At 39.6% G+C, this 13,336-nt stretch overlaps 1 protein-coding gene across 15 annotated transcripts in view; it reads left to right on the top strand.

The window, feature by feature from the left end:
• Positions 1-13,336, top strand: part of DNAH14 (dynein axonemal heavy chain 14) — a 129,737-nt gene that overhangs the window by 52,620 nt on the left and 63,781 nt on the right. For all 15 annotated transcript variants that reach the window (XR_014545785.1, XR_014545786.1, XR_014545787.1 and 12 more), the window contains 11 exons: positions 131-199; positions 1,397-1,583; positions 2,571-2,650; positions 4,295-4,469; positions 5,006-5,095; positions 6,534-6,668; positions 8,096-8,308; positions 8,842-8,911; positions 11,214-11,431; positions 12,465-12,717; positions 13,217-13,325. Coding sequence is in view for 11 of the 15 variants with exons in the window: in XM_083604684.1 (XP_083460810.1) it covers positions 131-199; positions 1,397-1,583; positions 2,571-2,650; positions 4,295-4,469; positions 5,006-5,095; positions 6,534-6,668; positions 8,096-8,308; positions 8,842-8,911; positions 11,214-11,431; positions 12,465-12,717; positions 13,217-13,325 (1,599 nt within the window). In the remaining 4 variants the exon portion in view is untranslated. The remainder of the gene's footprint in view (positions 1-130; positions 200-1,396; positions 1,584-2,570; positions 2,651-4,294; positions 4,470-5,005; positions 5,096-6,533; positions 6,669-8,095; positions 8,309-8,841; positions 8,912-11,213; positions 11,432-12,464; positions 12,718-13,216; positions 13,326-13,336) is intronic.

Here is a 13,336-nt window from a genome sequence, read left to right as displayed (position 1 = left end):
AATTCAGAATGAGTTTTCCTCTGCCGGCACTCTAGCCGTCTCAGCTGTGATAGTAACTTTATCAATCATCCTATCAATTTTCTGACTTCAGAAATACATTTTTTTTAAACCAATCTAATGTTTGTCATAGATTTCTATTGGAAGGAAAAGAAGTTCGACTGAAACCATTCTGTGCAATTTTTATTACCATGAATCCTGGGTAAGTGATTATAACACTTGTTCTTCAAAAAATACTAAAAGAGGTAGCAATCCCATTTTGAAATGAGCATATAAAACTGTCTTACCCCAATTCAGACAAAAGGTTCATCATCTCACCACTGTCCATGCCGACTGTCATCAGCTTTCCATGATATCAAATCGGAGTATTTTGCAGGCTTACCTAGAGATACCAAAGAATGAATCCAAGATCTTCTACATCAGCTGTGGAGAGTCTCTGACCTATATGCCTAATTAAGACTGGCGGGTCCTCATTTGCCCTGCAAGGCTGTTTCACCTCAACCCATGCCCACCTGCCCCACACCTGTCATACACGTGTTCTATATGGAAAGCATGTGCTACACTAGACATCGGGGAATTTGATTCAGTTCACAGTTAAAGGCAAACCTGCATAATTTGCAGGTCTGAAATAATGTGCAAACTGAAACACAGCCACCATTTGAAATTCAAGTATCTCTGGTTTTTGCAATGCTGTTCTCCAGCCAAGTAATGGATACAAAACTTCATATACAGTGGACCCTTGGTTGTCAAACATAATCCGTTCCGGAAGACTGTTCGACTTCCAAAACGTTTGACAATTGAGGCGCAATGGGCGGTCAGCAAAATCCATTGAAAAAATGGAGAAACGCGCCTTAGAAGCTCGTCTTCTGAGGCGTGTTCAAAAACAGGAGCATTCACTTCCGGGTTGGAAGCCAAAACGTTCGACTTCCAAAGCGTTCAACAACCAAGGTTCCACTGTACTAGGATAAAGTGTGCATATAAATGCATATATTGGGGAAATTAATAATATATGAAATTATACTGCAGGAAATTGCTTTGCAAAAATGTGTATATTGTATTAGGAGAATTTCACCCTAAAATGCTGATGAATTTTCATGATTATTTATTTTCCAAAATAAATCACAAGCTTTTTCTGTATCTAAATAGTTGCTTTTAAAAAGTCAGACTGTTAACATTTTTTAAGGAAAAATATTCTTTACAATAGGTTTCCTATAATAGTAGTGGTCTACACCATTATCTCTCAGAGCTTTATTGTAGAGCTACTATACTTTCTTTATATGCAGTATTGTCAATGTGTTGTAAGTTGTTTATTTGTTGGAAGTATTAAAACTAATACTTTTGAGTGTTCTCAGTTTATAATTGCAAAAATAGACCTGGTGACTTTTGTTTTTCTTTTAAGATACAAAGGTCGTGTAGAACTCCCAGACAACTTAAAATCATTATTTCGCCCCGTCTCAATGATGGTACCAGATTATCAACTCATTGCTGAAATAATGTTGTGTTCAGAAGGTTTCAGGTCGGCAAAATCACTCTCAGAGAAGATAGTAAATCTTTATCAACTTTCTAGCAAGCAGCTTTCACGCCAGGTATAATATAATGAGAAAGAGAGAGAGAAAGAGAGGGAGGGAACCTTTGAACCCTTTAACCTTTTCATGGGACCTATTAGTGGGATTCTCATTGACAGTTCTACATGTGACGTTACCCCTGTTGCACTACAAAGAGAATAACTATAATACGCCTATACAAGAACTTTCCGTATAGTTTTGTATCTTAAGTTTACATTTTGGGGTTATGAATTTTTATTTTTTAATTTTTTTCTGTGTTCCTTTCAATAGTCTTGGCCTGTCTCCATTTCATCCAATTCCCCCCACTTTAAAACTGTGGTGGCAGTTTCCTCCTCTGAATTTCCTCATTTTTTTCAGCATGGCTCCTTCAGCCTGGTGCACTTTTTAAACCTGTAATTCTCTCTCTCTCTCTCTCTCTCTCTCTCTCTCTCTCTCTCACACACACACACACACACACACACACACAGCTGCTCGCCAACCCCCTTCATTCCCCTTCCCTTTCATACCCCATGCAAAAGCTCATTTTTCATCTTTCCAACCCCATTTCTGAAGCCACTTCTCTCTTACGTTCTGTAGTGCTGCTTTGCACCCGTTTCCACCTTCACCCCATGTCTGTGCCTCTCCCTCTCCTTTTGTACAACTCCCTTGCACACAAACCACCTCCATGGTAACTTCCTGCATCTTCCTTCTCCCGCACATTATAATTATTAAGAGCTTTTTTCACCTTCCACCAGGTGATGAAGCCACCATCCCCTATTATTCAGACCCTTTCATGTCCCTGATTCATCTTAAACCCTATTCCCATTCTTACTACTCCCTCCTTTGCAACATCGTTTGCACCCCTATTTTTCTCTTCACTCTCCCTTTTCCCTCCATCTTTGCTTCCTTTTTTCAAAAATAAACCAGATCTGGAGATAAAAGGGGGGGAAAGTTCATATCTAAGCTTTCCAAAAATTTGACAATCTGTTACCTCCTGATTTGCAGAATGCTCCATTTTATATTTTGTAGGATCATTATGATTTTGGTATGAGAGCCATAAAAACTGTGTTAATAAGGGCCGGTCAGAAGAGGCAAGAGTTAAAAACACAGTAAGTAAGATTTTTTAATTGCCTAATGCATAGCTGTAACATTATTGCGCTATAGGCTGTGATGTCCTGTGCATAGAATTTTGGAAGAGGAGATATCGACACTCAGTAGAGCTGTGCAGCAGAATCCCATATTTATTCAGGAGTAAATTAAACTGAGATCAATGAGATTTACTCTCTAATAAATGTGACTTAGGCTGTAATCCTATTCATGCTAACACCCACATTCCCACCCTATTTTTCTCCCACTCTGCTGGCAGAATGTGTCATGCTAGTGGCACAATGTCATTAGGAATTGTGCCAGTTCCTATAGCCCAGGGTTGTCAACCTTTTTGGACACGTAAAGGCAACTTCATGTTTTGTCCCAAAACTTCTTTCTAAGAAGGGCTGGGTACCTACTTAAAAGAATAAAAAAAAATGAAAGCTTAGAGTCTGGGGCACCTTACCAGAAGCACAAATGAAAGGCATAGTGGGCACCATGGCACCAGTGGGTGCAGAGTTGGCAACCCCTGCATAGCCCCTCAGTTGGTGGACCTAAAGTACAGGATTGCACCCTAAATCAAGTCCACGTGCCCTTGTTTTCCCTTTGGCTAAGGGCAGATGGGCACTATATATTGCTCTGAACTTCAAAAATACCTAGGAAATCAAGCCATGGAACCTCAGCATCTTGTCTAGTGTGATCCTTAGTGTGAGTGCATTTAGTAATAATAATAATAATAAAAATTTATTTATATCCCTCCCTCCCCAGCCAAAGCCGGGCTCAGAGTGGCTAACAGTAAAATAATATAGCATTCTAAAATCAATTCATTATAAAATCAGTTCAAATCAAATTAATGGTAACCATTGGGCTAGAGTTCTGTAAAGAATTACCAAAGGATGGGGTCAGGCTGTGCCTTGGCCAAAGGCCTGGTGGAACAGCTCTGTCTTGCAGGCCCTGCAGAAGGATGTCAAGCCCCGCAGGGCCCTAGTCTCTTGTGACAGAGCGTTCCACCAGATCGGAGCCACAGCCGAAAAAGCCCTGGCTCTGGTTGAAGCCAGCCTAACCTCTCTGTGGCCCGGGACCTCCAAGATGTTTCTGTTTGAAGACTGTAAGGTCCTCTGTGGGATGGAAGCAATGCTGAGCATTTGATATTTATAGCCAGAGCCAAGCACATATGAACTATTTTAAGTAACATGTTTTTGATCGTACTGAACTTTAGGGTAGTGAGCAATAAGCTCAAATAAATATATTTAAGAATATTTGCATAAGATATGCAGCAGCATGTGTGGATAAAAATTCAATAGTGATAGCCCCCTTTTCTTTAATGAAATAAACATCAGGGAAGGACTTTCTGACAGTAAGATCTGTTTGACAGTGGAATGGTCTCCCTTGGGAGATGGTGGACTCTCCTTCCTTGGAGGTTTTTAAGCAGAGGTTGAATGGCCATCTGTCATTGGGATAGCTCAGTTGGTGGAGCATGAGACTCTTATTCTCATGGCCATGGGTTCAAGACCTGCCTTGGGGAAAAGATTCCTGCATTGCAGGGAGTTGAACTAGAAGACCCTTGGGGTCCATTCCAAAGCTACAACTCTGTGATTCTGTGAAAGAGCATGTAAATCTGTACAGTAACTTATCTAATGATTACTATTATTGGATTTATTTTATAGAAATAGTAAAAAGAAAAAGTTTTCTATATCAGAAGAAACTCTCATCATAACTACTGTCCTGAAAGAAGTTAATTTACCAAAGTTTCTTGCTGAGGATGTCCCACTGTTTGAGGACATCCTGACAGATCTTTTCCCAGGGATGAAAGTTCAAAAAGTAAAGCATAGACGACTGCAGGTAATGAAACATGCAAGCAAATGTTTTATGTACAAGGGGAAATTATTAAGCATTGGGCCTCAGATGAAGGCCTCTATTTATAGAAATCCTTCTATAAATGGGCAAAAGATTCCTGCTCTGCAGGAGGTTGGACTAGACATCCTTCTAACTCTGCAATTCTATGATTTATAGAAATACTTCTGTAAATAAAAATAATATGACCAACATTGGAATGTTGACCACTTTTTCACTGGAATGGTTTCAGTTACCATCAGGTTGATGGGTCATGATTATCTTTAGCTATAGCTGCCAGGGTGGAGTAGAAGTAGAGACGGACCAAGTCCCTACTTAGTGGTCCAGTATCTATTCTGTTTACTTATGAATGTGCCAGGCACAGTATTTTTCCAGGGCATTTTGTGTGCTGAGGTAAGGGAGGTTGGTGACAGCAACAAAAAATGGTGACTTTTTCTACAATGGTAGAACATCAGCTATTATGCTAATATTTACAATCTTGAAGTATTGTAATTCTAATTAATTATATACATATTTGATTTTAGAGTGCAATATCTGTTGCAATACAGCATTTATGTTTGCAGAGATGGGAAAATCAGATACAGAAGGTTATACAATTTTACAACCAAATTATGGTAAGTTCTGCAAATCATCACTTTACATGTTTTAATATGATACAGTAGTACATAGTATGTTACACTGCACAAAGTTTTTCAAAGTAAACTTAGATTGCACCAGGAGTGGAGAAGCTGTGGTGCTACAGATGTTGCAGGACTCCAGCTTCCATCACCCTCAGCCCACATGGCCAAGGATCAAAGATTATGGAAGATGGAGGCTATTGTTGTTGGCATCAGTCTGTCTCAAGAAACAACGGAGTACGCCTCTGAGAGTGAATCCAACCCACTGGAGAATCACAGCACCTGCTGTGGCAGCAGAGACCAGTAACTCACAACTGCTGCCTCCCACATTGTTTTTGCTGTGCTTGCAGCACTGAAGTGGCATCTCTGGGACACAAAGCTGGGCATTGTATATGGAAATCCTGGGCTGCCCAGACAACAAGACCCCCTCTCAGCCTCACTGATGTGGTCCAGAGGAATGCAGAGCAATACATTTGGCACCAGCTTGACTGCAGGAGTTTCTAGAAGGAGGTGTACAAGACACTATCCAACTGTCTTAGGGATTCCACTCCAGATTTGTTTACTCGTTAGCATTTTGTTGTTCTCAAGATGTCCTGCAAGGACGGATTTTTCCTCAGAGTTTACTCCCGAAGTCTTTCTCATGAATGTGTATAGCCACAAGGCAGCAGAGGTTTATGATCAGAGTTTCCCTTCTTCTTTATGGGCTACCTTCCCAGGTTGATGAGCCCCATCTGCCCCTCATTTCTCTCTACATCATGTGCAGTAACTGCCTTCTTGACCATTGGACCCACTATTGGCCTAATCCACACAGTGCACTGGAGATTGTCTTCACATGCAGGTGAAGTCCCTAACTCACCATGAGCTTAGGACCCATCGGCTACCTTCATCTCTCTGGTGAATTAGGCAGAGTCACTGTCAGTCTTCTACCTCCTCACCAGGAAGAGGAACCATCTCTCCATCCCAGCTGTGTCTAAGAATTTTCTTAGAATTCTGTCAGAATAGTTGGTCTTTCTGTCTTGTTTGTGTGAGTGCTTTGTGGTTCATTCCTCTCCTATCTTGACAGAGGGGAAATGGTTATGATAGAGATATAAATTTATTTATGTTATTAGTGTAGTTGTTTTTATGAATTTTCTGTTTTTATATTCTTTTCTGTATAGTTCTATTGATATTTTATTTTGTTGTTTCCTGCTTTGGGTTTAAAATATAAAATGAAGAGTGGGTTATAAATACTACTACTACTACTAGAAATACATATCTGGAGGGCCACAGATAATGTAGCTATTTCACCAAAAGTACTGAGGAGGAAAGCAGATTGATACTCCTAGTATGAAAAATATACACATTGTAAGAGCTTTTAATATTTCTCTGTCTGGTAATCTAAACATTTTAGGGAACCTTAATGTTACAGAGCTGATATTTAAAACTGTATTTTCAGGCTTCTGTTGGTATAATGCTAGTAGGCCCTACAGGCGGCGGGAAAACTACCATCAGAACAATTTTAGAAAAAGCCCTGGTAATCTTGCCATTGGTAGATACAGAAAGCAGTTCAAAACTTGAGGCTGTGTTTCAGGTAAGGTATTTTATTTTAGTCTCTTCTTTATTTTCTGAACCTGTTTCTTTAGTATGTTATTCACGTGCTATTATGCCTAATTTCTAATATGCATTAATGTTGGATCTGAAATATTGGCAAACTAAGAAAACAATCCCAAAACTAGAGTTGGGCATGCATGGCCCTTGGCCTGATTTAAGAGGGCACCAAAATCATGTGTAAAGTCAGGTTGGCAGCCACCATGCAAAACTGGGCAGGAAACTAGGCAGGAAGTATGAAGTGCACTCACATCTATCCCTGCTCTCCTTTTAGCATATTGGATTAAAAGGTGGTGACTAAATATGATCTGAGGCTAAAAAAGTAAGCACATTTCAGTTTATAAAAGATTTAAGTATAATGATATGAAAGAGAGCAACAACACATTATACCTAAATTAATCTTGGAGATGGAAGAAATATAAGGATCAGTATATGCAAGTATTTGTTATATGGAAAGCAACATAAAGTGTAAAATAATATCAGTAAAGCAGTGATTGTATGTAATGATTAAAATATACCATCTTATAGAATCATAGAATTGTAAAGTTGGAAGGGGTCCCAAGGGTCATCTAGTCCAACCTCCTGCAATGCAGGAAACTCCACTAAAGCATCCATGACTGATGGTCATCCAACCTCTGCTTAAAAACCTCCAAGGAAGAAGAGTCCACCGCTTCCCGAGGGAGACCATTCCATGGTCAAACAGCTCTTACTATGAGAAAGTTCTTCCTTATGTCTAGTCAGAATCTCCTTTCTTGTAACTTGAATCCATTGGTTCTAGTCCCACCCTCTAGAGCAGGAGAAAGGAAGGTTTTGTTCCCAGCCCATGCTTGTGTCAGTGGAGCACATATAAGCGTGCCCCGTTCTGTCCTGTTACACACTGCCTTGCCCCCATTCTGCCCTCTTCTAGGTCCAAAAGGACCTGTATGTCGGAGATTGCACATCAGTTGGACGCGCCTAAAATGGTCACCACCTGTATTGCAAAATGAAATAAAAACATTTTACCAACGTCCTCTTGGAAACGTCCTGTTGCAAACATCCTATCTTTGCATAATTCACCATAAGAGCATTCAAGGTATCAGGAATGAAAGGAAAATACATTGTCACACTTCCATATGAGAGAAATGTAATATATAATCAAGAAAACAATTTTATTGAGTGGTGCCCACCTCTAACTTTGCTTTGACAAGTGATTGTCAGCAAAAACTGTCCATTTATACTGGTTGGCTGTTCAATAGTTATCTATATTCTGGAGGGAGTTTCTGCTCATTCCAGTTTAGTCCAACAGAAGAATCAAATAGCAAGCCAGCCCTGTCTCCTCCTGGTGGGGAGGAGTAACTCTAAAGAGTTTTTGAATGTCATCCCCAAAACAGGATATTTATGGTAAGGAAATGTCTGTTTTTCTTTCCTTAGAATTCTCCAAAGAAAGGCAAGGTAGACACCTTTGTTATAAACCCAAAGTGTGTTAGTCTTGGTGAACTTTTTGGGCAGACAAATCCTAATACAATTGAGTGGTCAGATGGTCTGTTATCATCAGCTGTTCGAGCGTTTGCCAAACTTTCAACAAAAAAACCTAAAAAGAAAGACATAAGCACTACAAGATCAGAAATGCAGGACTTGTACACTGTGAGTTTAGCGTTTTAGTAACTCTAATTATGTCACTGTTTTATTGCTTTACTTGAACTTTTGTTTCAGGTAGGTAGCCGTGTTGGTCTGACGCAGTCGAAATATATAAAAAATAAAAAATTTGTCCAGTAGCACCTTAGAGACCAACTAAGTTTGTTCTTGGTATAAGCTTTTGTGTGCATGCACACTTCTTCACACTTTTGCACTTTCCCCCTGTAACCCCAATCATAATCTCCACCATCATCTAAGAGAATATTTGAAAACTCATGGAAACTCTGGAGTCAACTTTCTATGTTTAATTGCGATTTGGCTGAGGTTTAAGAGACTGAATGTATATATCAGGTTGCACTGCCTTTGGTAGTCATGGATCCTCCCAGAAACATTGCACCGAAGGCTTTTTGTTTTTGTAATTAAAAAAGTTTCTTGCTACCCCAATTCTCTAGGAAGAAAACTTTCTAATCCTGTATTTAACTTGCCTAACTTCCTTTATCAACTGATCTGCAGTGTAATTAGTTTCATTTCTATTTTTCTAGCTGAATACAGTGAATCTTGCTGATGCATCCCTAAAAAATGAAGCACTGCAGTCAAGAGAAAATATTCACTGTCAGTATAAGTACTGTAATGATAAGTATGACAGACAGTTCTTCTCTCTTTCCACAGTGATGGGTCCAAATTATGCAGCATCTTGATATTTGAGTAATTATTACTTCCACAGTCCTACTGAAAACTGCCCTGAGCCATGTTTGAATCCTTTGTTCATAATATTATTCATAAGTCTATTGATTTCAAAATATTTCTTGTTGCTTCATTACTGCATTGTATACAAGCATCTAGCATGCAGTATGAAATCCCTCGCATGTAAAACTAGGCGGCCAACAGTTTATCACTCCATCTGCTCTGCTGTGATAGGCCAACCCCACCAGGCCTCCTCTCCCTCAGCTGTCATCTGAGGCCAGCTATTCCATCAGACTGCCTCACTGGGGGGAGATAGGAAGCAGGGCAGGCACCTCCTGCACCTGAATTGTTTCAGCTGGCTATTATAGAAACAGCTGTTTTGTATTTTTTGCTGTAAACTGCCCTGAGATCTTTGGATGAAGGGTGGTATACAAATTCAATAAATAGAAATAATAGTAAAGGTAAAGGTAAAGGGACCCCTGACCAGTAGGTCCAGTCGTGACTGACTCTGGGGTTGTGGCACTCATCTCGCTTTATTGGCTGAGGGAGCCGGCGTACAGCTTCTGGGTCATGTGGCCAGCATGACTAAGCCACTTCTGGCGAACCAGAGCAGTGCACGGAAATGCCGTTTACCTTCCCACCGGAGCGGTACCTATTTATCTACTTGCACGGGCGTGCTTTCGAACTGCTAGGTTGGCAGGAGCAGGGACTGCGCAACAGGAGCTCACCCCATCGTGGGGATTCGCACCACCAACCGCCAAGTCCTAGGCTCTGTGGTTTAACCCACAGCGCCACCTGCGTCCCTTTAAAAGAAAAAAGAAAAAGTAGAAGATAATAATTATAGTGTGTGTGCAATTAAGAAAGGGAACATAGAGTCACCGCTAATAAAGAGGGGAGGAGAAAACTATCAAACAAGCTCCCCATGGACTGCCCGCCCCAATGAATCACTGAGAAAGAAAAATAGTGTTCCGGCCAAACAGCAACCTCTCTTCGGTCCCTGGACAAGAAACACCAAAAGAAGAGACTCCTGTAGGCACAACTGAGGCCTAGCTTCCCTCACAGCTTGTTTTAATTGGGGGGGGGGATTCATTGTGTTGCTCTAAAGGGTACTGTGCTCTAAAGGATACTAAGACACCTGCCATCAGCAGCAAATGACATTCACCTACATACCTCACAGGGTATAACATACCCTCCAACATTTCTGCGATGAAAATAGGAACACCTTGGGAAAAGCAAGACATTCTGGGATCAAAGCAGAAACTGGGACAGCTTCTGTAAATCCGAGACTGTCCCTGGAAAATAGGGACACTTTGAGAGTCTGGTATAATAGAAGCAACAGTCTCACTTGATCTGGTTTGTGTGATGTTGCTGCCTCCAGAGAATGCGGAGGACCTAAGAAAAAATGACTGACCGCTGTACAATGGCCACCCATCCTTCTCTTATCTCTACCCCCTCCAGGGACCAAAATAAAAAGGGGGGAAGCACAGGAACAATTGCTTTCCTTGAATTCCCTCACACGTCCTCATCCTGAAGAAAATTTAAGCAGGGGAAACGACAGGGCACACAGAAAACGTTGACACCAGGGGGACACACCCCATTTTAAGAGAAAGAGGTATACTAGGAAACTAACAAATAAAAACCAGCAACACTCACAGTCTCATTAACGTAGCTGTCAACGTTTTTTTCCCCTTTTTAAAGGGAAATTCCCTTATTCCAAATAGGATTCCTTGCAAGAAAAGGGTAAAGTTGACAGCTATGCTCATTAACCATTATCAAACTCACAGTCTCATTAACCACATAGCTAAGATTTTTTAACCAGAGAAGAAAAAAGACCCGACCTATTCCGACTGAGGCAGGGAAGATCTGGAGGGTAGGATGACCGCTTCCTCTGGAGAAGGAGGCAAAGCTTCAAGACCCTGCCTGTCACATCCAGAGGGAGGACATCATCCTATATGCAAAATGTCCTCCAAGGCAATCAGGTTAATAAGCATTTGGGTGAAATAAAGAGAAAGTAATACAGTATATGATAAAATAATAAAAACTGGTATATAAGATTTTTTTCTCCTCCAGTTTGATATTCAGCACAAAGAAAAACTGTCAATAGGTTTAAGATATATTTTCCTAAAATAACATGATCATTTTCAAAGATTTTAGCTTTATTTTTTAATTCTTGTTGCTTATAAATGTTACTAGCAAATTCTGACGTTCTTATTTGTTTATTCTTTTGTAGGTGAAAGTATTAATGACTGGCAATGGATTATCTTGGATGGGCCAGTAGACCCAGTTTGGATAGAAAATTTAAATTCTGTGCTAGATGACTCCAGAGTGTTATGCCTTCCTAATAGTGAAAGAATCTACTTATCACCAGCAATCAGAATGATATTTGAAGTGGACAGCCTCTCTCAGGCCAGCCCTGCTACTGTTAGTAGATGTGCTATGGTTTACGTGGTAGGTTTCTTAAATAACGTTTTTACTCATATGATATTTCATACTTTCTTTTAACATTCTCACCAAAGATGGAAAGTGAAATAAGTGAAGTTGTCCTGAAGGCAATCAGCAGAGACAGGAGGGGTGGTCGCTGCTCATGGCACCATTTATTCTAGGCTACCAGCATTTAGGGTATCAAGAAATTTTACCTCTTTGTCATGACTGTAACATATATGTGGCCAATCTATGAGTGGGTAGTTGAATTCCCCTATTATTACAACATGTATTTTGGATACTTCCTTGATTTCAAACTTCATCTCAATATTTCCCTGAGCATTTTGATCAGGGGGATGATAGCACAATAGACTTGTTATTTCTTTTAATGCCCTGGTTAAATAATTGCCTTGATTTCTCTCAAGATCATAGATTCCCCACTTGGAATCCCCATTGGGTATAATATGCTTCTTTTAAATCTATGGGGGGCACCCAGGGAGAGGAAGTTTAATTGTGCAGACAAAAATTATTGGGCTAATGGAACTACTTTGTCTGATGCAGCCCTGAGTAGCAAATTGCTGGAATAATGTATGTTCTGTATTAAACATTTTATGTTTTGCTCATTTAGTATTTTCTTGTATTTTTCTCTTTTTTGCCTGTTTTTCAATATTTTATTGAAAACTTTTGAATTATAAAGAAATAAAGTGATATAAAGAAAAAGAAGAAAAAGAAAAGGCACAAAAATGTTGTACAAGTTGAAAAACTTAAAGAGTAAGCATTTTAAAAACTAGCATCCTTTGCCAATGCCAACCAAAGATATCATCCTTAATGGAAGCCGTTTCAAACATTGCAACTTTCTACATGGACATCTGTTCCCATGTAGAAAATCTGTATAGCACATTTTCCCCAAGACATAGAACAGATAGCTGATCTGTATCATAGTAGGAAAACGTATGCGCATGTTTCATATTTCACAAGGAGAATCTAGATATAAAGTATGTAAATATGCAGAAGCAATGTAGAAGCAATTCTGAAAATCTGTTCATTTGTTTTATTGTAGGATCCAGTTGATCTGGGATGGGAACCATATGTCAGTACATGGTTAGAAGGCTTTTCTGAACTATTGGCACAAAATGATATTGAGTACTTATCAAGTTTGTTTCACTCAAGTGTAAAAAAAGGGATGAACTTTCTGAATGAACGTAAGAAAATGCAACCATTCCCTATACATCAGATGGGGATTGTAATGAATATCTGCAGAATTCTTGATTCATTTCTTCAAATAATGATGCAAAAGGATACATTACAACCGCGTAAGTGAATGCATTACAAGTCTAATTTTTAGTGATATGATAAATGTGTAAGAAGTGTAATAGAAAGTGTTCTGTGTGTCTTTCTGTAATTCTTGCTTTTCAGCATGTGGTCTGTGGGACCACTGATATCTCTTTGCCCTTAATATCAAAGGTATATGGAGAAACTTCGTTCCTCCAACACAGAATATTGAGGCATTGATGGGTCAGATAATTTTAGAGACAAGTGCAACTTGCACACCACAGAAAACAATTAGTACTTGGTGAATATTTGTAGCTCAGCAATGGTTTAGGATGAGCTGGTTTAGGCTCCAAGTGGAAAATATTCTTGTAATTAAAGTGTAAAATCAATTGTATAGGAAATTATGATTTTTTTGGAAGGCAGCTATGCTAACCACTATACCACCAACGCAAGGAAATTATGATTTTTTTGAAGCTATAGTTTTATATTGGACTTCTTTCTGAATGGGCCAAATGCGTAATGTGATTTGTTATATTAAAGCCAAAAGAAGAATACGAAGCTCAATTACTTTGCCACCAACAATGATGAAAGCATCTCGTAGGATATCAGATGTAGACAGCGAAATAGTCCCATCTGTGTTGAAGAAAAGGTGAGTGAGCC

This window comes from Podarcis filfolensis (genome assembly GCF_964270895.1).
Source record: "Podarcis filfolensis genome assembly, chromosome: 3".
In the NCBI taxonomy this organism is placed as follows: domain Eukaryota; kingdom Metazoa; phylum Chordata; class Lepidosauria; order Squamata; family Lacertidae; genus Podarcis; species Podarcis filfolensis.
The sequence above is the reverse complement of the archived record's forward strand: the minus strand, read 5'-3'. Positions and strand labels throughout refer to the sequence as shown.